The sequence below is a fragment of the Cryptomeria japonica genome, chromosome 1, assembly GCF_030272615.1.
Source record: "Cryptomeria japonica chromosome 1, Sugi_1.0, whole genome shotgun sequence".
Lineage (NCBI taxonomy): Eukaryota > Viridiplantae > Streptophyta > Pinopsida > Cupressales > Cupressaceae > Cryptomeria > Cryptomeria japonica.
The window spans coordinates 16,526,957-16,550,546 of record NC_081405.1 but is presented as its reverse complement, the minus strand read 5'-3'; the positions used below and the strand labels follow the sequence as shown (position 1 = coordinate 16,550,546).

Sequence of the window (23,590 nt, the reverse complement as noted above, 5' to 3'; positions counted from 1 at the left end):
CCTCCTATTCAATTTACACACACAAATCCACCAGTCAATTTTCTTAGGAAAGCATACATGATAAAAATCAAAGAGGAAGTTGCAGACAAGAAATAAATTCACTTACTTCTATAGAAGTGTAGACACAGTTGCAATGGGGGTATGGAGAGAGGGAGGGAGAGAAGAAGAGAAAGAGGGATGGGGTATGGAGGAAGAGAGAGAGAGAGAGAGAGAGAGATGAGAGAGAGAGATGAGAGAGAGAGAGAGAGAGAGAGAGAGAGAGAGAGAGACCTTGTATGCATTTGAGAGGGGGAGACAATACACTTACATGTGTATAGATATGTTTAATATATTATATATATACATATATTATATGTATATAATATATTATATATATACAATATCATATTATACACATATTATATATTACATATCGTATTATACACATATTATATATTACATATATTATATGTATATACACATATTATATATAGAATATCATATTATATAGTAGCGTGTACGTGCTATTTATAGTAAAGTTAGTGCGTACGCGCTGTTTATAGGGAAACAAGCGTGTACGCGCTGCTTACACTATAAGTACCCTGTACGTGCTTTTTAAACCATAAGTACCCCGTACGCGCTTTTGACTGTTTAGGCTTGGAAATAGGCCTGGATGACAAAGCTACGGTTTGGAAGTTTGATTTCCTCCATTTCTCTCATTTTTGATGTGTTTTATTTTATCAACTTGGTTTATTGACTTTGTCATCATCAAGTTTACACTTCATCAAGTGGGTATTTCTAAAATTGTCACCATATTTTCACCCATCTTCTGAGCTTTCTAACCATATATTTTTTTTTTAATTTGAACAACAATAACATATTATTATTGAATTTCTTTTACCAGTGTCTCCATAGTTCTCACAGACATAGGTGCACCATTTTTTTGAAAAACATTTGATATACTTATCCAAATTTAAAAAACTTATATATTATTGTAGTGCACTTGATTCTTTACAATTTGAAAAAAAAATTGTCTTTTCGATTTGTTTAGTGCAACTTATGCTTCGCACACGAACAGGTACCTAATTTCAGGATGTGATCAATTGGAAAAAATCATTAAAAAAAAATACTCAACAAAAAATTACAAAAAAATACACATCTTCTAGTGCTCACTCTTAAATATCTTTTGCCAGAGGATTTGTCAAAATACTAATCTAACTATGACTTTTTTGATGGCACGTCAGACACTATGTTATGTTTTTCAAAAAAAATCAGGGTCAGTTTTTCGTGCGCAAAGGATTTGACCCCCTTAATCTTATCCAATTTTGAAAAAGTTTAGTAGTTTGGAAACTAGATTCAGAGTACTACATATTTGTTCTTTGATTATCTTCATATCTTGAGTGGATGACTTCAAATTTTGCCTCCAAGTTCAAGTTCACCTAATTTCAGAAAAAAAGTGTCCACTTATACTCCCTTTTTGACCACCATCTTTGTGCACTTACCATGAGTGTACAGTACTTTGTTGATCAGTTGCCACATATCAACATGGTTGATGGACTTGTTGTCATAGTCATCATTTGACTCTTAACAAATTTGTCCTTCTCCGTCCTATAAAAAAATTTCACACAAAACTTTATGATACCTTTCTATCCTTGAAGATCTTCCTACCCTACATCCATAAACCAATAATATTGGTAATGACATTCTCGGTGATTACCAACTCCTTCCCAAAGGTAGACAAAGTGTTCCCTTTCCAAACTGTAATAGAGCAAGTGGAAGCTTGAGGATCATGTTGATAGACTCTCTTTGAATACAAAGTGACCCCTGCCTTCTCCAAGATTCTCCAAACCTATGCATTCCTCTTGAATCCATCGCATAATAGGGGTTCAACCCTACTTCTATCACCTCCCATTATTACATACACTAGCAGGAGAATCAAATGAATTGTAGCCCATTGCCTACCCTACACACCCACTAGCAGAAGAAATAACTAAAATGTGACCCACTTCCTACACCACCGACTAAACTAGGAGAAACAAATGCCCATAATATGTGTGGGAATCGTCAAATGAAGAGGAATTTCAGAGGAACCATAAATGTGAATGGCCATACACAAATAAAACATAAGAACCACAATATTTTGAATGACATGGCAAAAAAAGAAATCATTTTCCATATTCTTTCCATCCATGCAAAATATTTTGATCAATAATGCTTTTAACATTGAGGGGAAGGGGGTTGTTAAAGCTCCACAATGCTAGAAACTCCAAGCTTTGTAAAGAGTCAACAAGCCTATTGCGTTCCTAATAAATATGAGAAACATGACAAACCTCAAAGGAATTAATGAGATTACATGTGTCTTTTATTGAGGCCTCAATGAATCAACTTGGCTTTTGAACCTTCTTCAAACATTGGATTATATAAAGTGAATCTCCTTCAATCCAAACTCTTTTTTTGTCTAAGGAATGAGCAATTTTTAGGGCATTATAGGCTACTACCACTTCAACAAAGTGATTGGTCTAGATTCTTAGAGGGAGTGTCACCACTAACATGAGCCTTCCATTTTCTTTTTCTCTCAACACTCCCTGACAACTTGGAGGCCTAGATTCCCTTAGCCACCCTATCAAAGTTAATTTTGATCCAACCACTGGGAGGAAAACACCAAACCACATTGTCTATAGAGCTTTTGATTTTTATAAAAGGGATGGAAATATCAAAAGCCAGGCCTTAGCTTCTAGAAATTTACACATCAAAGATAGAAATAGAAACTTTTGGACCAAAAAAGTTAGAATTAGAGAACCCCATAATTTTTTTTCCCTTTATAGCACAACAAATTTTGAAAGACACAAAATCAAGGCTTAAAGATGAGTCTCTAAAAACTATATTAATCCTTTTCTTCCACACACCATAAGAAACACACGAAATAATTAAGGACCAAGGGAAAGAGAGTGCACGGTTACAAGAAGGGACAACCTATTGAACCCATACATCACAAAAAGAAGAGGGGAAAACCCACTAAGGTTCCGCAAATCTAAGAAATGAGCCCACACATCCCTAACATAGGAACAATCCAAAAGAAGATGGAGATATATTTTAGAATCCGAGACACAAAGGGGGAATCTGTTAGCCAACACAAAACCTCTCTTGCAAATATTGTCAATGGTAAGAACTTTATATGTGTTAATGTTAACACCTACACATAGTTTATCTTATTAGCTTTTGATTCCTCTATTCCTTTTTGGATTAAACTTTGGGATATGTATGAATATCCAAATTATTATCCATTCCCAAATGTTCCTCTCTTTGATTATTCAATTCCCCTAGATGGCTGTGATAATATTTCATATGACGGAGATGCCTTAGAAGTGCTAAATTACTGGTAAAGCATTGAATGTAAAATGACCATCAAATCTTCTCTTCCTCCTTTAGAGACATGAATTGATTCTTCAACTCATGTGCATCCCATAGAGGCTTCTCCTCTTACATCTTCAAGTCAACATCAAGAGGTTAGAGGCTCTTCACTTTCAACACTTGTAGATTCTATAGTTGATCATGCTCAAACTTGTTGTGTGGATGGATTTTTTTTCTTATCTCTTATTGATAATTTGGATGATTGCTTATAGGTTATATAATACTTGTTTGTTGAATCCCACATACAAGATGTTGATGATAACATTAATGATATTCATTTCATCTTTAATGACATCAAAGGAAAACTCATCACATCATATAGATGCTTTTAGGGTACACTTGGATCCTCTTCATCCTCCTCCATAGTTATATGCTTTCATAATGATAGATTTTGTTTATACTCATGAATTGATAGTTTGAATTCTATCACCATTCATGTTGACATCATTTGTAGTGTTACCTGATTCTTTATATTAGTGTTTGTCATAGTTTGAAATCTTTTTGGAGCAACATTTGGAGGAATCATCATCATCATCATCCTTGGTACATGCTCTAAATTAATCTTAACATTTTTCTACATTGTAACCTTCTTTAGTTAAGTTTGGGACTCCTAAAATTGTAATATTTGATAAAATTCCAAAGATTTATATCCCTTATATTCCTTTTAAGAATGGGAAGATATCTTGCATTCATCATTGGTCCTATTTCTTTACAAGGGGAGGAACATGTTGTTTGACAATCTTGGACCATCTTCATAGTTTCATATCAAGCATCCATCATTGGTGTAGGGGATTTTACATTTAGGGGTGTCAATTGGCCTTCTCACGCCATTCTCTCTTATGGGGGGGACTTTTCCCTCACATTAGGTTTTGTCCTATCTTAGAGAGCTTTTTTTTTCTCACTTTTAGGGAGAAATTTTTTCCCACTCATTTTTTTTTCCTTTTATTTGTTTGTGATATATTTATTTGTACATGGGCACCTCCTCAAGCTTTGTATCCAAGACCCATATTTGCATTTATGCATAATTTTTGTTACCCCTAAGTTGCACTTAAAGGGGTGTTGGTGTGAATAGAGGTATTATGCAACTCGTTCCACTATTAGGTCCCTTTCATGTCTTATCACTTAAGCTCACATAGGGTACATATGGGATATTTATCACTTAAAGTGTCATTTCATAAGATTAATAAACTTCTCATAATCTTATGTTGTCCCATGTCTCACCTTGGCCAACATAATCAAGGGTCTCTCATACATTGTACATACATTCCATTTGCATTTTTTTATAGGAATATAATTTATTCTTGTCATATTGATCTTCCAAGTATCTTATGCTTTTTGTTAGGCCTCTAAGCATTGGGTGGTTATCTCTATAGCCAAATCTCATAGCTAGATGATATTTGAATATGAGGTAATGTGAGAAAAGGCACCTTGCCTTGATGAGAAGAGTCTCAAACACATAGAAGTTATTGCAAACTATGAGGATGGGACCTTAAATGCCACCATTTCTGTTACCCTTTTAAGCACATCTACATGCAATATAATTGTGTAGGTGAGAAGTGGGTATATGCATCATATAAAAAGAACCCGAAGTCTTAAGGTCATGAACAAGGTTCTAAAAAAATGATGGAAGTGTTGCATTTTGACAAATCAAAATTGTTTTAATATAGATTATCCATAATAAATTCATGTCATCGTCAAAATCATAGAAATGCCCAAGTTAAAATACCAATAGTAGTGGAATAAATGTGTTTGTTTGACATTATTTTATTATATCATGTATTCACAAGGAATCCATGAAAAAATGATTAGATAGCAAAAATCTAGCTTAAGAAGCTCAAGACAAGAATATACTTCATCTGAATTTAAAAGAAAATAAATACAATTAATGTAGGGAAAAACATATTTATTGCAAGCAAAGATTTGTAAGAAGTGTTACCTCGATTATTACTATTTAGAATGGCAAGATCAAACAACAACAAAAAGAACAATTCAGTAAGTATTTCCAAAGTCAAATTAGTGTGAGGAAGATTACTTCTATTTTGGGTATTTACTATTCTTTGTTGAGGATATTTTCCAATTTCTCTCTTTAAAAAATAAAAAATAAGCATTTTCAATCAACAACTCTATCAAAATTGTCTTGATGTTGAAGTGTTGCGAATACGTGTAGATGAAGAACTAATGTTGGGATTTAGTTACATCTACAAATTAAAAATGTTGCTAAAATCTATTTGAATTATGGACAATATATCTTGTTACTACATTTAAAACAAGATTCTACACAAATGTGCCATGTCTTCAATGATGTTGATGAGAAAAATAAGCAAAGTTTACAAGAAAATTATCATGAAACTATACAAAGCATAGATTTAAAAATCAGATGACCCAAAACCAATATCCCTACAACTATTTCTTCGATCTATATTCATAGTAAACAAAGGTTAGATCTAAAAATATCAATATTTTAGATCTACTAGATTCTTGATTTGGAGAAAAGATTTTTGCATCCTTTTACATGTAAATATGGTATTTTTTTTGGAATTTTCACCATTATAATTATATATATCTAAAATCGATCGATATAAGAACTTGAGTTAATTGCTATTATTAGTTCAAATAATATTTGAAATGATGAAAACATGATTCTAAGCTAACATGTGCATCAACCTAGAATCAATCTCCTTTTCACCACAAGTTATTAGAATAGGTGTGAATAAGTCTGACTATAGTCTTCAAGGGAGAGCCAAATAGCCCTAGATCTACACCTAATTTGTTTATATGTTGTGAGATTGGTGATTGATTGAAGGTACATAGTAAGCTAGGCTAAAGACTTGGGCATTATGAACAAGATTATGAGAATGCACGAAACTCACAACATAAATACATAATAGAAAGATAAATATGGAAATGAAACATAGAGAGGCACTTTTGACAGGAACCAAGAGAAGATTGGGTAGGATAGGGGCACTGGGTGCTAGAGTCTAAGAGTGGATTGATGTAGAAGATAGTATCAAAAATATGATCAAGAAGCCACTAGGTTGCTATCCTCAAAATCTAGGGTAAAATTGAGAGGAAACTAGCACCTAACTTTAGAGTCTGAGTGTTTTTTGCTATTTGAATTTCGGGATTGTTCATTAATGTCTGCTCTATCCATTTATAGCTTTTGATTGTAGTCGATCCTCAAATTTGAACTTGCACACACAAAAAGATGGGAAAATGATTGTCTTGTATAGGGGATTACTTAAGTCAAACCTCATGTTGGTGTTCCCATGTCCACAAAAAATAGTGATGGGTGCATGCTCCCTTAGAAGCAAAGAAAAATGAATAAAATAAAACACAATGATTACCTCATGCACAAAACCCTTGTGTGGATCTCATGTGAGGTGATGAAGACTTGCTCTCATGAAGTCTTCAAAACATCAATGTAACATGATAAAAACAATCAAATATGCTTGATAGATATGTAATAATGCAATAATCAAATTAGATTGCTTGCTTGATCATAAGATTGCCCATTAGAATTGAATAGCTAGATATTTTGACTTTCAAATATGGAAGAGAGACACATTTATATGTGTTGCACCTTTTTGTGAACAACTTTTTAAGACAGACTAACAATAGGATACAACCCTTAAGGGCTCGACACTGACATCCAGATATTTAAATTTGCAACCATATTGGGAGGATACTAGCTTTGGACACTAGTGTCCAAACCTTTTTGGCTACATAAAGGGCTAGGAACTAGTTGGTGTGACCCATATTGCAAATCTAATGTTGGGACATGCACATCTAGATAGGTTCAAACACAATAACTAAGGCAGGTGCTAAACCCAGCATGAAATTGTATTGGGTATGCAATTTGTGACACTACAATATCTAATGAGATTATATTTATGGTAATAACTTCTACCACCATTTAATGACAAAATTTCATCTACATGATTAGCTATAAATTTCTAGACTAGGGTGATATAAGAGTTTGATTTGATTTTGTTGTTAGCTTAAAAGTCATGCAGTTATAAAGATTATTAATAGAGAAATAAAGGCAACACTACTATTGATAGAGTAGAATCTCCACTTTTTTGCCAGCTTGAGCGGTATGCCTTTATAAGAATTATCAATAGAATTGAAAAAATAACTTGAAAAAATGATCAAGCATTAATATTGATAGAGTTGAATCTTTACATTACTCCCAACTCAAGGAGCTTGTATTTATAAAAATTATTAATAGAGTTGAAAAACTAACCAAACATTATTGATAAAGTTGAATATATTTTATTTAAAAAGAAAAAAAAAAAATTTCATTTCATTCCAATTATCAATTGAAAAATAGCTTGCATTTTTAAGGACTATTAATAGAGTTGAAAAAACAACCAGACAATATTGGTAGAGTTGAATTTCTAATTTAAATACAAAAGGAAAGAATTTCATCTCATTGTTCATCGTAATAATCAATAGAAAAACAGATAAATGACATTATTTTTAAAAATTGTTAGATAAGAACATTAATTATAAATTATAGCATTATTGAAGACTATAAATCTGTACAATCCATAAAATTGATAATAATTGCTTCTCGATTAGATTGTGTGTATGTTTTTTTCATCAATGTTTCAGATTACACTCTATGATCAATCATGAGTGCTATCCGAGACAAAAACAAGATAGATCATAGAATGTGATACAAAATCGATGAAATAGACATACAAACAATTTAATCCACAAATTATTATTACCTAAAATAAATAAAAAATTACCTCCAAGAAATATGTTAATATTTTTCTTTCCTTACCTAAACTAATAATAATATAATAGAAAGGACGTCACAACCCTTATCAACTTAAAAAAACAAAATCATCTCTTTTTCAAATGGTAGACAATATTATGAATTTGTGCTACCCTTAAAAATTACCTCCAAGAAACACATTAATATTTCTATTTCCTTACATGAACTAATAATAATATGATTACGCCGAAGGCATATTACACTCACATAATGGATGCACAGATATGTGTTAATAAAAACTAGAATCATTAAATTTGACGTGTTAGGGGTCAATAAGAGTTAGATTTAATATTAAATCAAGGTTGAGGTTAGGTTTAGAATTGGAATTAACTTCGTAATTATGTCAATCTATTATTATAATAATAATATTAAAAATATGATAATATAATAATAATATTTAGTCTTAATAGATTTTTTTGCTTTGGTGAAGAGTTTGATAGAAATATAAAAATATAGTAATATCTTAATAATAATTTAATATTGATTAAAAATATCACAATATAATAATAATAATAATTTAATATTAATTATAATATAATAATTTTTAAGTGGAATAATTCACAAATATGATATCTTTCTGCGTACTTTACCTATATTTCTCTAAAAATAGATATACTAGTGATAAAAAGGACGACATGACCCTTATCAACTAAAATACAAAATCATATCTTTTTCAAATTGTAGAAAAAATTATTTAGAGGGAAGAGCACCAATAGCCATCATAGCTAACTTTGCACACCCACGGATCCTAAACAATACATCGGATTTTGATTTTTTTTTTTAGTTGTCTTCGTATGCGACTTAATAGCTTATAGTTATTGATCTGACTTCTGGGTAGTAACGATGCACGTTGTGGAATCAGTTATGCGCACAAAGGTAAAAAAGTACACATTTCAAAGTGTCGTCTGATACCTAACTAAAGATGTTCTAGTAATCGTCAACTCAAAATCGCTAGTACTTGTTGACAAATGTCCCAATAGTGGTGCACAAATGTTCCAATAGTGGTGCACAAATGAATCAATTATGAACAAAAAATTACAAAAAATAATCAGCTATTAGTACAAAACAAATTTATTAATGGTGTTTTCACTATGACGACTATTAGGAGATCAACATGACAATAAGATGACAATTAATACCTCAAAAAAAAAAAGAAAAAAAAAAGAAATACATTAATATTACATGACCCTTATCAACTGAAAAACAAAATCATCTCTTTCTCAAGTGATGACAAAATTCTTTATGGACACCACAAAAATTCTCCAATCTTTTTACAGAAATTGTGGATACCACCCGCGGAAAGAGTTTTTTTTTAGGGTGGTGTCGACCACAATTTTTACTTGGCTGATCGCGGGTTCGATTCTGGTGGTCAACTTTAAAGCTTAGGTTGGTGGCCAACATCTCACGCTGCTGGGTAAGTATTTAAGTGTTCACTGTCATCACAATCCAATAAAACAGCCTCAATCTGAGGGATTCGTTTTCCTTCCAATTATTCTTCACTTTTAATTCTAAACAGTGGGCTGGAATTAGTAAATCGTTTGGAATCCTCAATCCTGAATCCTGGACGCCTGCACCCTGCAGACGAATTCTCTGTCTGTTTATCTTTACAGAGAATACCTGAATGATATGTGATAGAGATGCACCAGAAGCACAATTACTGTGAGCCCTAGGGTTTCATCAGATCCAATTGATCCGATCTTATGAGAAATAGGATATGGACTGGTACGAAGAATTAGGGCAGAAGAAGATGGGAGCGGCGCAGGGGTGGCTGGAGGTGCGGCTATTCTACGTGCGAGTGAGGTGGGCGGAGGGAGCGATGCCGCAGGTGCTGTTGCTACGCCATGCGCATAGGGGCGCTGGAGCGATGCTTGAGATCAACGGGGCCAGGGTTTCGCCCTCCGAGGGTTTTGCCTGTCTTAGCCTCCGCAGGGACAGGCTCGACAAGGACTCCGCTGAGGCTACTTACGTCAGCACGGATAACGTTCGAACCGCTGGCACTCTGCATTTCGAGGTTTATAATGGGGATTTCTTGTTACTTTGTGGAACCCTCCACAAGGGGGCTAAGGATGGGGTCTGGAGCATGGATTGCTGCTCCGCCGTGCGTCCGGGGGCTTCTAAGCAGCAACAGCATCCTGACAAGGTTTTTTTCCTTAAATTTTCTTTTGCCGAATTCTCATATTTCTTTCAAGCATTAGGTGCCTCGCTAATTTGCAAAATTGAAAAGAAACAACCGAAGTTTTCAATTTATCGGTTAATTGCCTTTGCACCATGCCCTTTGGATTAGATACTGTAACCAGTTTTATCTTCTTCTTTTTTTCTCAAATTGACCAAGGTTTGCACCAGGCCTTTTCAGTTGGTAGTTTGGGTATGCCACACATTGAATTTGGATGTAGTACTGCACAGAGCCTCGTCCATTGGGTATGCCACATCTACAATTGGATGATGCACTCTATGGAGCCTAGTCCGCTGGGTATGCCACATCCAGAATTCGATGTGGCACTTTACCGAGCCTTGTCTCCTTGGTGGTGCGTGTGGCACTTTAAGTAGCCTCAACTGTTGGTTATGCCACATTCAACTTTAGGAGACTCATCTATTGGGAATGCCAAATCAGAATTGGGTCTGGCACTTTATGGGGCCTTGTCCAATGGTGTGTCACATCCAAAATTGGATATAGCACTGTTTGAAGGCTCATGCATTGGTATCCCACTCTAAAAATTTATTGAGGCACTTTACAAAGCCTTGTTCACTGTGTGTGCCATATCCAGAATCGGATGTGATATGGAATTAAATATTATAATGTTTATAAACTCAATCATTAAACATTATTGTAGAAATTAAAGATGAAGTTATCAGGATTGCAAAAATTTTCTTAATACAATTTTTATTGTTATTTTTCCTCAGAATTGAATCACCAAGTAAAAGATTTCCCCAATAAAATGCAGAAGATTTTATATAAAATATAGACAAAGTAATTAGAATCATATATACACATGGGTAAACTCTTATGCTTTTCCTCTGTATTAATGTATATTTGTCAGTTTGCGCACGTTTTTGATAGGAGGGGTAAAAACAGGCTTTGAAGGGAAGCGAAATCGTTGGCAATAGATGAAACAGTAACCAAACATTGGCAAAAGCACAGCCTGATGGCTGTCCTCCTAAACAAAACAAAAACAACCAACCAAAAGAAGACAATTACATGATCTAGAGCAGGGCAGCCTCAAGCTCCTCATGATAAAATTTGGCAGAGAGATCAATAAGTTTTTTAGTTCTTGTGTTTCCTCCTCTCTAGATTGGACAAATTTTTAATTAAAAGGAATTTCAGTTATTTGCCATAAAACATAGATGAAGCGATTGGAATCATAGAAAATATGGAGAATTTTAATAGTAAATTCTATGTTCTCCAGCCAGATCAGCCATCAAATTTTAATAATGAGATTTGCCAAGTGGCTAATTTTCAAAATCAATAATTGCAAAGTTTTTTATATAAATTTCACACAACATTAATAGGGGTTCAACAGTAAATGCAACAATTTTCCTTGAAATTCTTTGACAAGTTCATTAGAAGTGCAAACTAGTTTACACATGGTAACACAAAATCTATGCATTTCCTTTCTTAGCCTATAATACATATTTCTAACGAAATGATAACAATAACAAAAACAAACATGTGCTAATAGTAAATTCTAGTTGTTTTCTTAGAATAAATCTGTAAAACATGTTTTTGTACTGGAAATATTTGCCAACTCCTTATAGTTAGGAAATATTTGTCTAAAGTTTAGCTAAACATTTTATAGTTGTAAAATATTTCCATCTCTTAAAATTTTTTCCACAGTTTGATTTTGCAGGACACACTCCTCCAACTTTGGAGGTTTATGTGGCAGGATGCTGCTCTGGATCACCACTAATCTTGACTAAGACTTTGCAACTTGTTCCCCGGCGTAGGCGAGGAGGGACCTTGGATGCTATTCCTGAGGATGAGGAGACACAGGTTAAGAGCATAGTTCTTAGTGACAATTCACATCAGGTATGCTAGCTGTTTTGTTCTGATGTTTTCTTTTCTGGCTAGATTAAGAAGCAGTGTTTTGGTTATCAGTTAGCATTTTGATTTGGGTATTGAGGTTTGCTGTTTTTTTCCCCCTTGACTGCTTTGATTCTTATATTTTTCATTGATCTAGATTCTGTAAGCACTGCAGTTTTATGTTTTGTTTGTGCACTTTGCTGTTCTTATGGATGTTTAATTTATGTTTTTAGCTTTTGGTAAAGACTTCCATTTAAACTATGGCAGGAGCATACTTTTTAGGTCAGATACCTTTACTGAGGGGAATATACTCTGAAATTCACCTGGGGCTTTCATGTGATCTCCTCAGTTGCATGTACCCCAATTCACTCAATTCTTGAGGAGCCTTTACTGAGGGGAATATAAGTGATCTCCTCAGTTTCCTGTACCCCAATTCACCCAATTCTTGAGGATTTGAATTAAGGTTTTTGCTGTGAGAGCCTATTTACCTCTTGAGCTCAGCTGAATTTTTAAAATGAATATTTCAAGTGAATTAATTGAAGCACATAGATACTTTACATCATATTTGTGTGCTATTTCACTTTCTTATTGTTTTTCGTCTGGCTTAGATGCAGAACTTCAACTTTCATCATTTTTCCTAAGTTACCAGGTTCTGCAGGGGGACCCCCCACATCCCGGTCTGGTTCCCCCCAGGTCTGGTTCCAGTTCCCTGTGGGTTCAGATAGGGTCCGGCCCACAGCCTGTGGATTTGGCCCTGCGAACCCATGAAGAACCCTGGAAGAAGTTTGATGCTTTTCAAGGGACCCGTGAAGAATTTCACCAAAATGTTAATTTTTTTTTACTTTTTTAAAGTGTCTTTTTTTTTTGCCAAAAAGGCAAATCTGATCCCCTCAACCCTAATTTGACCTCTTCAAACGCCAAAAAGGTACTTCAAATTTTATTAGGATCGCTTTTGTTTATTTATTTTTTTGACCTTGCCAAGTTTCTCGCCGATGGGATATGCTAGATGATGCATCCTAGCGGATGAGGATCAAAGTCTTTTGAAACCCTCTTTTTAGGGTGGCATTAGAGGATGCCTTACTTAGGGTGCGGTTTTTTCAAAATTGATGGAATTTGAAACTGTATAATGTGGTGGAAAACTTGGCTTATGCTCTAGACTAACTAAAATGGTTCCTTTAGCATGCATTTCGGCTGGAAAATATTGATCCCACAAAAATTGCTTTGAAGGGCTCCAAAAATTTGAAACAAAAAAATGTAAAAAAATATCGTTTTCTCTGGAATACTGAAACTCTGTATCAATGAGCTTCATGTCCTGACAAATCCCCTCAACTACGTGTGGGGATATCCTTCACGTGGTTGATGAGATTCCAATCTTTCCATTTTTAATGTTTAGGATTATCGTTTCCTTAGAATTTCTGTTAATTAATTGTCATCAGATCCTAAAATTTAGAGTGTTGTAGCTTCACAACTCTTCTAAATGATGGCTTGCTTCTTGTAAATTGTTCTCATTTTAAATAAAGGTTCATTTGCATTTAGTGTGTTGTCTATTGGATTTCCAATTAAACATGGATTAGATTGTGGGATAATTTTCCAAGTCTTCTGAATGGTTTCTCTGAAAAAAGGGTTCTTAAACTTAGGAAATAAGTTCTCTGCTAATACTGCTTTATTCTAAGTAAAGCCTTGGTTGATGCGGATGAGAGTTGGATGTAGATGTATTTTTCCTTTTTAAAATAATGTCAAATGAGTTACTGGACCTGGTTTTTATAATTAGGAAAGATTATATTTACATTTTTCTTACTTAACATAATCTGAGTTGGACCTGAAGTGGTGGTGGTTGAGGGGGGGACTAACATGTCCTTGTTAGCAATTATTGATCTAAAGATATTTACTACTTTATGATCTCTTACAACTTTGGTATCAACATTATTTTCTGCTTTTTTCTAGAGACAAGGAAATTGAAGATGAAACATCTGGCTTGTCAGGAATTGGACATGATTGTCATCTAGTCAAATTGGCTCCTCAAGCTCGTCAGATCTTGATTCATTTGTGGAAAATTAAATATCCTTTGGGGGCACAGTTGGACAAGGTGAAATGTGGCTGTTGTCAACAGAACTGTTTGAACATTTAAATTCCATTAAATTATGTCCAGATCAATTGATATCTTCAAGTACCAACATTGATACTTCTGAAGAAAGTTATAAAGGTGGTATAGGTGTAGGGCTATGATCGCAATGAAATTGTCTAGAATTTAGAGCATCACTTTTGTAAAATAAGTATCTTGGCAACAAACAGTAAGCCAACAGAGGTAAGAATATTTATTTGCAATTTTGAAATGTGAATTTTCCCTTTATACCCATTGTTACCAAGGTAGGTTTTAGATCCACTGTCTTTTAGAGTAAGCTCTACACTGTATCTCATCTCTTGGAAATCATGAATACCCAATCCTCACCCACCAAGCATTTATTCCTTGCTGCCGACCTTACCATATGTTGAACTTGCTATCTACCTCACCCTGGCCAAAGCAAGCATCCACTGCCAATATCCTCTGCTTCCTCTTTTTCTTTTGATGCATCACTCACTATAGATGATAGGGCAATAATTTGCGTGTTGCCTTCCACTGTCATTTGCACCTCTGAAAGCAAAACACCTGTCACACAAAGAAGATCAAGCAATAACAATATGCTCAACAACCTGAGAATTCTGTTTTAGTTGCACACAAAAAGATTTGTTACAAATGAATGATTGAATCCTTATAAAAAGATGAATCTAGATGCAAAACCCCAAAGTTAGATTAAATTAGCTAGTGCCAAGTGTCACAATCATAATGAATGAGACAACTTAAGCTATTATTAGCCTAATTTAATAAAAGGAAAAAGTACCTAAGTTTAGCTCAAGTGAATAAAGTAATTAAAGGACCAAATTAATTAAGTAATTAGACAAAGTGTCATAATTACTCCAACAGTTGGCAAAAACATTGTGCTGTGTGATAAGACATCTCAGCCAAAAAATCCTACTTTTAACATCCTTAGTTAGTGATTTTGGGGAATTTACATGATTATGAGGAGGCATCAAAGTGGTAAAATAACATTGTGGCAATCTTTCACATTATTCAGTGCTTCTCTGTTTGTGCCTCTTTTCCAGGGTTGCACTATTTCTCTACTTATGTCCAGTTCTCTTAGAGAATCCTTACTTGCACAATAATTTTGACAGTTTCATTGGTGCTTTTGGTTGTCTACAGATATCATAAATTGCTTTCAAAATGAGTCAAATACTTATTTGTTAAGACTTAAGAGATTAAGTAGGCATTCAGCTTCACACAAAACGATTGCTGTCACGTATCATTCTGTCTTAACCTTGTCATGTTTAACACTTTATCTCTGTGAGTCTTAGCTAGGTCTAAACAATAATGATTGTTATAATAAAATTATTCAATGTTTTCCAGATATTTCAGTTTTGATATGCCAAAGCTTATAGATTTACTGGTTTACATGCTGATGATAGTGATATATTAATGATGATATATCAATTAGCACATTATATTACCAAAGTATAAGTGCTATTTCATGAGGGTAATTCCTTGCTAATAAATGTTACACAATGTTGTATTCAAGCTGCTTTTTAATAAATGGCGAAATTAGCATTAACCTTTAGGTTCAGGTTCATTCTCGTTATCATTGTGATGCACTGCAAAAAGGATGTTAGGAACACAAGACAAGTCAAACGTTAGTGTTAGTAGTATCAATCATAGAAACAACAGTCTGGAAAAAAACGCGATTAAACCCGATTAATCGTTGATCGGGTGTCTGGCCGATTAATTCCCCCCAAAAATCGCGTTTTAATCGGTCAACGCGGTCAACGATTTTTTCGGGTATAATCGGCAAAAAAATGAACATATTAGACACGATTAATCGGTAAAAATCACCAGCGCGGAATAATAACCCGCGAAAACCCTAAAAATCCCCGCGAAAACCCTAAACACGCCGCGAAATGTTAGAAAATGTCAGATTTTTTATAAATACGCGGGGAAGGTGTTTGTAAATTAACAACGAAAACCACGGGGTCGCGTAATTAGACGGAAGCCATTGTGGGGTCGTGAAATAGCCCGACGGGAAGAGAAGAGGCACGGGAGCTCGACGAAAACGAGAAGAGGTCGCGCCATTGCACATTGACGGGAAGAGGTCTTCTGCCATTGCCAGGTTTTTACACAAATTTTTTTAATCCAAAGTTTTATGTGATTTTCTGTATTTTTTATGTGATTTGCCAGAAATATACAGAAATAATTTTCCTAAATTAATTTAATGTATTAATAGATTATTAATTTTAAGTATTAATAGATTATTAATTTTTTTATGTTATTTTCTGTATTAATAGATTATTAATTTTTTTATGTGATTTTCTGTATTAATAGATTATTAATTTTATGTATTAATAGATTATTAATTTTTTTATGTGATTTTCTGTATTAATAGATTATTAATTTTCCTATATTAATTTTATGTATTTTATAGAAAATTAATACAAAAAATAGAGTATTTGTATGCAGAAAAAGAGACTATATTAAATAGAATTTTTTTATGTGATTTTCTATATAAATAGAGTATTAATTTTTCTATATTAATTTTATGTATTTTATAGAAAATTAATTAAAAAAACAGAGTATTTTTCTGTATATTTCTTTATTTAATATAGTATTAACTTTTCTTTATAATTTTTTTGTATTAATTTTCTATATTAATGGCTGTATACAGAAGTACTTATATATTTTTTGTATAGTATAGAATCATAGATTAATGCAGAAAATATATACTCTATTTTCTGTAGCCACTGTAAAAAATTTATACAGAAAATATAGCCACTGTAATTTATACAGTGGCTATATTTTCTATATAAATTTATACAGAAAATAAAGTATATATAGGAAATTTATACATAAAATATTTTTAAAAAATTTATGTATATGTTTTTTGTATATATATTTTTGCTCTATTTTCTATATAATAAAAATCATATTAAACTCCATTTTCTTTATTAATTTATATAGTTTAATTTGCACAGAAAATAGAGATATATTTTTTATAAAATTGGGTAGACTACCACAGAAACCCTACTGCTCAACCATATCACTTAAAAATTTCCTTGTTTTGGTTTTTTGTGATAGAAAACAATTCATAAGTGAAGGAACAATTAGGATTCATAATACATTTGGCAGTTACTATGCTTAAGCCCCAATCCTTATTTCCTAATCATCAATCCTGACAAAGGATGGGGAATTACTTGTCATAGGGCGTTTAGAAACCAGTCTACTTAACATGCTTATGAAATTGTGTCTTTATTATGACTTGTGACAATATGAAGTCTTAGCTTTGCCCAACTAATATTCTATTTGATCTTGATTTTGATATAACTTTGCATGGCATTGATTCTTTAAGTGTCAAAGGTCTAATATAGGTGCCCATATAACTGTGTGTGACTTCTACTATTAGTTCTTTGTCTTGATGTCGTAAATTTATGAATTAATGTCATTATGTCACAGTTGTTTGTGGTCATCTACTAGGTTATGTATTGAGCAATGATTAAAGTATACCATTGGTGTAAACTTGAAATTCAATTACATTTAGGTTTCCAATTTCCCATGTCAATGTAATTAAAATGCAATTATTATACACAAGCCCAACCCTAGATCCCTCAAAAGTTTAAGACTAAGTGTAATGTTTTTACAGATCTGTTTTTTGATCAGAATGCCGCGTCAAAAAGACTTTGCGTGGACACATTGCACAGCAGTTCCTGGTAGCACGAAGGTCAAGTGCAATTGGTGTCTAGAAGAGATCAGTGGTGGAATTTATCGTTTCAAATGGCATTTGTCCAAAGAACGAGGAAATAACACCGTGATATGCAAGGCATGCCCTGCAGATGTCTCGTATCAAGCAAAGCAATCTCTTGACGGGATTGCTGAGAGTAAGGCCAAAAAGGCAAGAATTACCGTTGAACTAGGTTCTAGTTCTGCAGATCCCAAGACGAACCATTTGGGTGAGGAGGATGGTGAAGATGGGAGTTTCAGGGAATCTGGGTCGACACATAATTCTATAGCACATGGACCAAATACAGGTGGAGGAAACACTAATGCTTTCTTCCAACCTCGTACCACACCAGGATCACAAACCACTTTGGAGAGTACAGGATGGAGGAAAACTGTCACTGAACAAGCAAAGAAGGCAATTGCTAATTATTGGTACTCCTCTCACACGGCATTCCATGCTTCCAGAAATCCATATTGGCAACCCATGGTAGATGCTATTGCAGCTGTAGGTCCTGGGTTTCAAGCCCCATCTTGTGAATCATTGAGGGTTGGTATGCTGAAAGATGCAGTAGAGGATGTTCAAGATGTTGTTAAACAACATCGATTACAGTGGGCTAGAACTGGTTGCAGCATCATGTCAGATGGTTGGACAGATAGAAGGAACCGAACTCTCATTAACTTCCTTGTCTCTTGTGAGATTGGCACTGTTTTTTTGAAATCTGTGGATGCATCTAATATGATGAAATCCACAAATGCATTGTTTGAGATGTATGACGTGGTAGTTATAGATGTAGGGCCACAAAATGTGGTTCAATTTATCACAGACAATGCTGCTGCTTGTGTTGCTGCAGGGAGACTTCTGACAGATAAATATCCTTCCATGTTTTTTACACCATGTGCAGCACATTGCCTTGATCTAACCCTAGAGGACATTGGAAAAATTGAATGGGTTAAGGCGGCATTTCAGAAAGCTCACAAGGTTACCAAATTTGTTTATAATCACACAAGGGTTTTGGCTATAATGCGCTCTTTCATAGGAGGCAAGGAGCTAGTTCGACCAGGAGTGACAAGATTTGCAACATATTTCCTTGCATTACAAACATTATGTGAACAAAAAGGTAATTTAAGGCGAATGTTTGTTTCAGCTGAGTGGATGGAGTCTGGTTTCACAACTCAAGCAAATGGCATAGCAGTGGCAGGGTATATGTATTCTACCACATTTTGGGAATCTATTGAACAAATTGTAGAATTTTCAGAGCCTTTAGTAAAAGTCTTGAGACTAGTGGATGGAGATAAACCCCCCATGGGATATGTGTATGAGGCCATGGATAGGGCCAAGGAGGTGATAAGGAGTAAGCTGGAAAATAACAGGGATAAGTATATGCCGTTGTGGGACATAATTGATAGGAGATGGGATGGACAAATGCACACTCCTCTCCATGCTGCAGGATATTTTCTCAATCCTCTGTTATTCTATAAGACTGACTTCCTGGAAATTGATGCTGAGATCAAACAAGGCTTCTTCAAGTGCATGGAAAAAATGTTTCCTGACTTGGAAAAATTTGATGCGGCTACGATAGAGCTGGAAATGTACAAGCATGCTAAGGGCTTTCTCTCTTCTAGGGCTGCTATACAAAGCAGAAAGACAATTCAACCAGGTACACTCTATAAACTTTTGACAATCTCTTTATTTTGCCAACCATTAAGTTTGTTAAGATTATAAGATATTCTTAGTCTTACAATATCATCTCCATATAATGTGTTTTTCAGCTGCATGGTGGGCTTCTTTTGGAGATGAAATACCAAATTTAAGGTGGATGGCGGTGCGTATTTTGAGCCAACCATGTAGCTCATCAGCTTGTGAGCGTAATTGGAGTGTGTTTGAACACATACATTCTAAGAAACGCAACCGCCTATCACAACAACGACTGAATGACTTGGTATTTGTTCATCACAACTTCCGCTTGAAGATAAGGAAAGCTCAAGGTGAGAATATTAATATATAGTTGCAGTTTTTTGAATTGTATTCACTATTCATTGGTTTTTCATTTGTAAGGGAAACACTAATTTCTACATGGGCAAAATCAGGAACTATTGAGGAATGCTTGCCAATTGACCTCGATGAGATATATCCAGAGTGCGAGTTGATTGCTGCTGCTGATGTTGATGATGATGATGATGATGATGATGTTGATGATGATTATGTTGTTGCTGATCGTCCGCTTGTGTCCGAAGATTTTGATATCATGAGGCAAGCCAACTTTCGTCCTGAATGGGTTGAAGGAATTAGGACAGGCTCTTACCCAGGAGCTTCATCATCAGGGCCTCCTACTCTCTAGCATGTCATTGCCTACATTTGAGATTTTGGAATTTTGTACTTAGTTTACAGGTTGACTTTGTTCAAAGTCACAAACTATATTGTAATTGACATTTTGACATCTATCACCATCTAGATATTATTTATGGTGTAGTATATTTTGTGGAACGTAATCAGTGATATGAATATAAACAACAAAAATCTATTTCCTGCAATTCATGTTTTCCAGTGTCTATTTTATTTGCCTACAATATCTCTATGCTATGGAAATACCCTAAAATATATAAAAAAAGTAGTTTTTGATTGTTTTTCTGCAATTTTTTACGTTTTTTTGTATATCCGATTTTTTCCCGATTTTTTCCCGATTTTTTGAAAAAATCTTATACTTTTGTTTTGCTGATTAATTCCCCAAACGATTATTGTTTCATTGGTATCAATCATAAACAAAATACAAAAGAAACTACAATCCTAAGCATGCATATCAAGAGAGATATCAAACATATTATAGAAAGCATACAAAAACGGAGAAAAGACATTAAACCCTCCCAAATGCTCTCAAACATGCTCATAGCTCCTCCTCCCTTGTTCCTCTCCTCTCCAAGTTCCACATGAGTGTAGCCCTCAGCTTTTTGCACTACTATGGATGTCTTATGGGAGGTTCAAGATTTATGAATAATAAAGATAAAAGACTATGCAAATGCAAACAAACTAGATATGAGAAAATACCTAATTAATCTATATTGATTCTAGCCAAAATAACAAACTAGATATGATTTTGCTCCTAAATGTTCTCTCAATTTTAGTATAGGTTAGATGCATACAAGATTTCTGGATCTGGATTAAGAAGGAATGAGCTCTATTTATAGAAAAAATGGAGAAATGGATGGTTGAGATTGAGTAATCTCAACAATGGTCAGGATTGATGGGTTTATGATCCATGTGAGGGTTTTCAACTCAATCCCAAGATGACAAATGCCATTATGAGATGGCTTGAGAGGAGAGGGAAGAAGCATTAAATGTTTGAAATGACTTGAAGGTTACCTTAGAAGGCAGGGTTAGGCTTGAGTTGAATGAATAAAGCCTTTATCCAATGGACAAACTCTTGTGCAAGAGTTAGTGGGGATAACCATGGTCAAAGCAATGAATGCTTGAAGAGACCCATAAGTCAAATGAGGGTTGAGTTAGAAGGAAAGTCTCTAACCATGTGGGTGAGTTGAGTTAACCATTAATGGTTATGTAAGAGCCATAAATGGTCATGTAAGAACCATTAATGGTTTGGAAGACTTTAGGGGTTAGCTTGTTGAAGACATAAAACCTTTAATGCTTTTCAAAGACTTTGGAGGCTTTGAGAAGTGACTTCAAGTTGCTTAGGAATGTGACAATAATTAGGGAGGGTGATTAGGCTAATTAGGAATGGTTTAGAAGAATCTAGAATGGGTTTAGGATGCAAGTGGGTTTGGTGGGTGAGTGAAAATGAGATTTTAATCAAAATAAAATTACTTTATTTCAACAAAATAGGTGCAACTTGCATTTGTAGGAGAATGCAAGTGGGGGGGGGGGAGGGTAGTTTAGGGATTTAAATAAATATTTTTACTATTTATTTAAAAGAGGAAAATGGGTTAAATTAACTAAATGTGTTTTATTCATTTAATTGATTGAGTGTGGCTTAGTGAATTAATTTAAATAAATTGAATAATTTATTTAGTTAATGGGAGAAGAGGTTGAGGATGAATTAATTAAATATTAATTTAATTAACTGATTATTGATGGTTAAATAATCAAATAAATTGTAAATATTCATTTAATTAAGTGGAAAGATTTATGTGACTACACATTGTTAATAAATTAATGCTAGTTAGAATTAGATAACATTGTTAGAAACTCAAAACGATGGGGGTTTAGTCAAACAACATATCCATTTTTCACACTGGGCACATAGCATTGACAGTTTTCACAAACATAGAACACTTAAATTGATGCCAGATGTTTGATTTAATATGCTATAATCAATGTATATTTCACATAAACAAGTCAAAGCTTTCATCAATCTTCGCCTAAGTTCCACTGGAGCTGTGCTGTAATGCCCTCCAGTATTGTTTTGCTCTTACCATGTTAATATGCTTGCATGGATGTTTCTAACCTACTTTAGTCTGTCTGTCTTCAACTTACTTTTCATTAGCTCCCATGTATTCTTGCTTTGCTAGCTCCTGTGCAAACTTAAGTTTCCCTTATAGATTTGACATTTATTTTGGAAAGACAACAGGAAGGGCTGTTTTTCAGTTTCTTTTCCAGAGTGATGTAGTATTAATGGCACACTTGTTGGTTTTTGTTGTCTTTTTTGACAGATGGTGGAGAGCAGGGAGTATGAAGATTTGGATGAAAAGATTGAGCCAAATCTTGGTAACTTTTATCCTGGTGGATATATTGAAGGTGAGGAAGGGGAGCTTTCATGGTTCAATGCTGGTGTCAGAGTTGGAGTGGGAATCGGGTTAGGAATGTGCCTTGGAATTGGAATAGGTGTTGGGCTGCTCATGCGCACATATCAAGCAACAACCAGGACCTTCAGGAGGCGGTTATTCTAGTGTCATTGTTTTCCTCTTGGTGATGGATATGTGGTATATATCCTTAAGCACTCAAGGTTGCAAATAATTTGCATGTTTGTGTGAGTAGCCCGTGAGTAAATATTGCTAACATAAGTGCTTTTGGTCAGATGGATGTATTGTTCTATGCGGGGAGTTTATATGCTTATGTATAAATTTTGGTTTCTTCTTTATATTTGGATTTCAGTCAATAAGTTTATTAGCGTAGTTGACAGGAACAGAATATTTCAATCAAGTTAGGTAGCTTGCATTCGTGTATAAATTTTGGTTCCGGTGCCATTGTTCGACTTTGGGTTTCAATTTTTAACCAATAAGTGCATGGGCCAAGTTGTGAGCAACAGCACATTTTACTTGTATCAGTACACTCAAATAGCAATAGTCTGGCTTGATACTTATAAAACCAAGAAGTGGCTTTGCCACAATATATTCCCTTGTTTTAAAATTTGCACCTTGAGAGTCTGCCTGCCTGTAGTTGTGCATGCAAATATGTTTTATGGAGACATGTAGAGAGTAGCTTCTGGATTCAACTGTGTTGGATTTGTTTAGGATAAACGTTTCAGGTCACATACAATTTGTGTTTTTACAAACATGGTTATTAAACCATTTTTGTTGAGTGAGATACTGTACAGACTATGTAATAAACAAATAATTGCTGCATAGAATTTTAAAAGCCTGGGTTTTCAAA

The 23,590-nt window shown here is 34.3% G+C and overlaps 2 protein-coding genes across 2 annotated transcripts; both read left to right on the top strand.

Moving 5' to 3' along the window:
• The first annotated feature begins 9,413 nt into the window (after positions 1-9,413).
• LOC131028203 (uncharacterized protein At1g01500) lies at positions 9,414-23,353 on the top strand. Its single transcript, XM_059217222.1, has 4 exons — positions 9,414-9,587; positions 9,755-10,313; positions 12,006-12,197; positions 22,651-23,353. The coding sequence occupies exons 2-4, from the start codon at positions 9,888-9,890 to the stop codon at positions 22,885-22,887; spliced, it is 855 nt and encodes a 284-aa protein (XP_059073205.1). The 5' UTR covers positions 9,414-9,587; positions 9,755-9,887; the 3' UTR covers positions 22,888-23,353.
• Positions 17,204-20,596, top strand: LOC131873981 (uncharacterized). Its single transcript, XM_059217189.1, has 3 exons — positions 17,204-19,646; positions 19,759-19,974; positions 20,077-20,596. The coding sequence occupies exons 1-3, from the start codon at positions 17,900-17,902 to the stop codon at positions 20,325-20,327; spliced, it is 2,214 nt and encodes a 737-aa protein (XP_059073172.1). The 5' UTR covers positions 17,204-17,899; the 3' UTR covers positions 20,328-20,596.
• Positions 23,354-23,590: the final 237 nt, after the last annotated feature.

What these genes read in the sequence shown, in the direction of transcription:
- LOC131873981 (XM_059217189.1), top strand. Translation starts at nt 17,900, where the DNA reads ATGTTTTTACAGATCTGTTTTTTGATCAGAATGCCGCGTCAAAAAGAC. An exon ending in CAGAAAGACAATTCAACCAG is followed by an intron (nt 19,647 to 19,758) that starts GTACACTCTATA and finishes TGTGTTTTTCAG; the next exon opens with CTGCATGGTGGGCTTCTTTT. An exon ending in GAAGATAAGGAAAGCTCAAG is followed by an intron (nt 19,975 to 20,076) that starts GTGAGAATATTA and finishes GGGCAAAATCAG; the next exon opens with GAACTATTGAGGAATGCTTG.
- LOC131028203 (XM_059217222.1), top strand. Translation starts at nt 9,888, where the DNA reads ATGGACTGGTACGAAGAATTAGGGCAGAAGAAGATGGGAGCGGCGCAG. An exon ending in AGCAACAGCATCCTGACAAG is followed by an intron (nt 10,314 to 12,005) that starts GTTTTTTTCCTT and finishes TTTTTTCCACAG; the next exon opens with TTTGATTTTGCAGGACACAC. An exon ending in TTAGTGACAATTCACATCAG is followed by an intron (nt 12,198 to 22,650) that starts GTATGCTAGCTG and finishes CTTTTTTGACAG; the next exon opens with ATGGTGGAGAGCAGGGAGTA.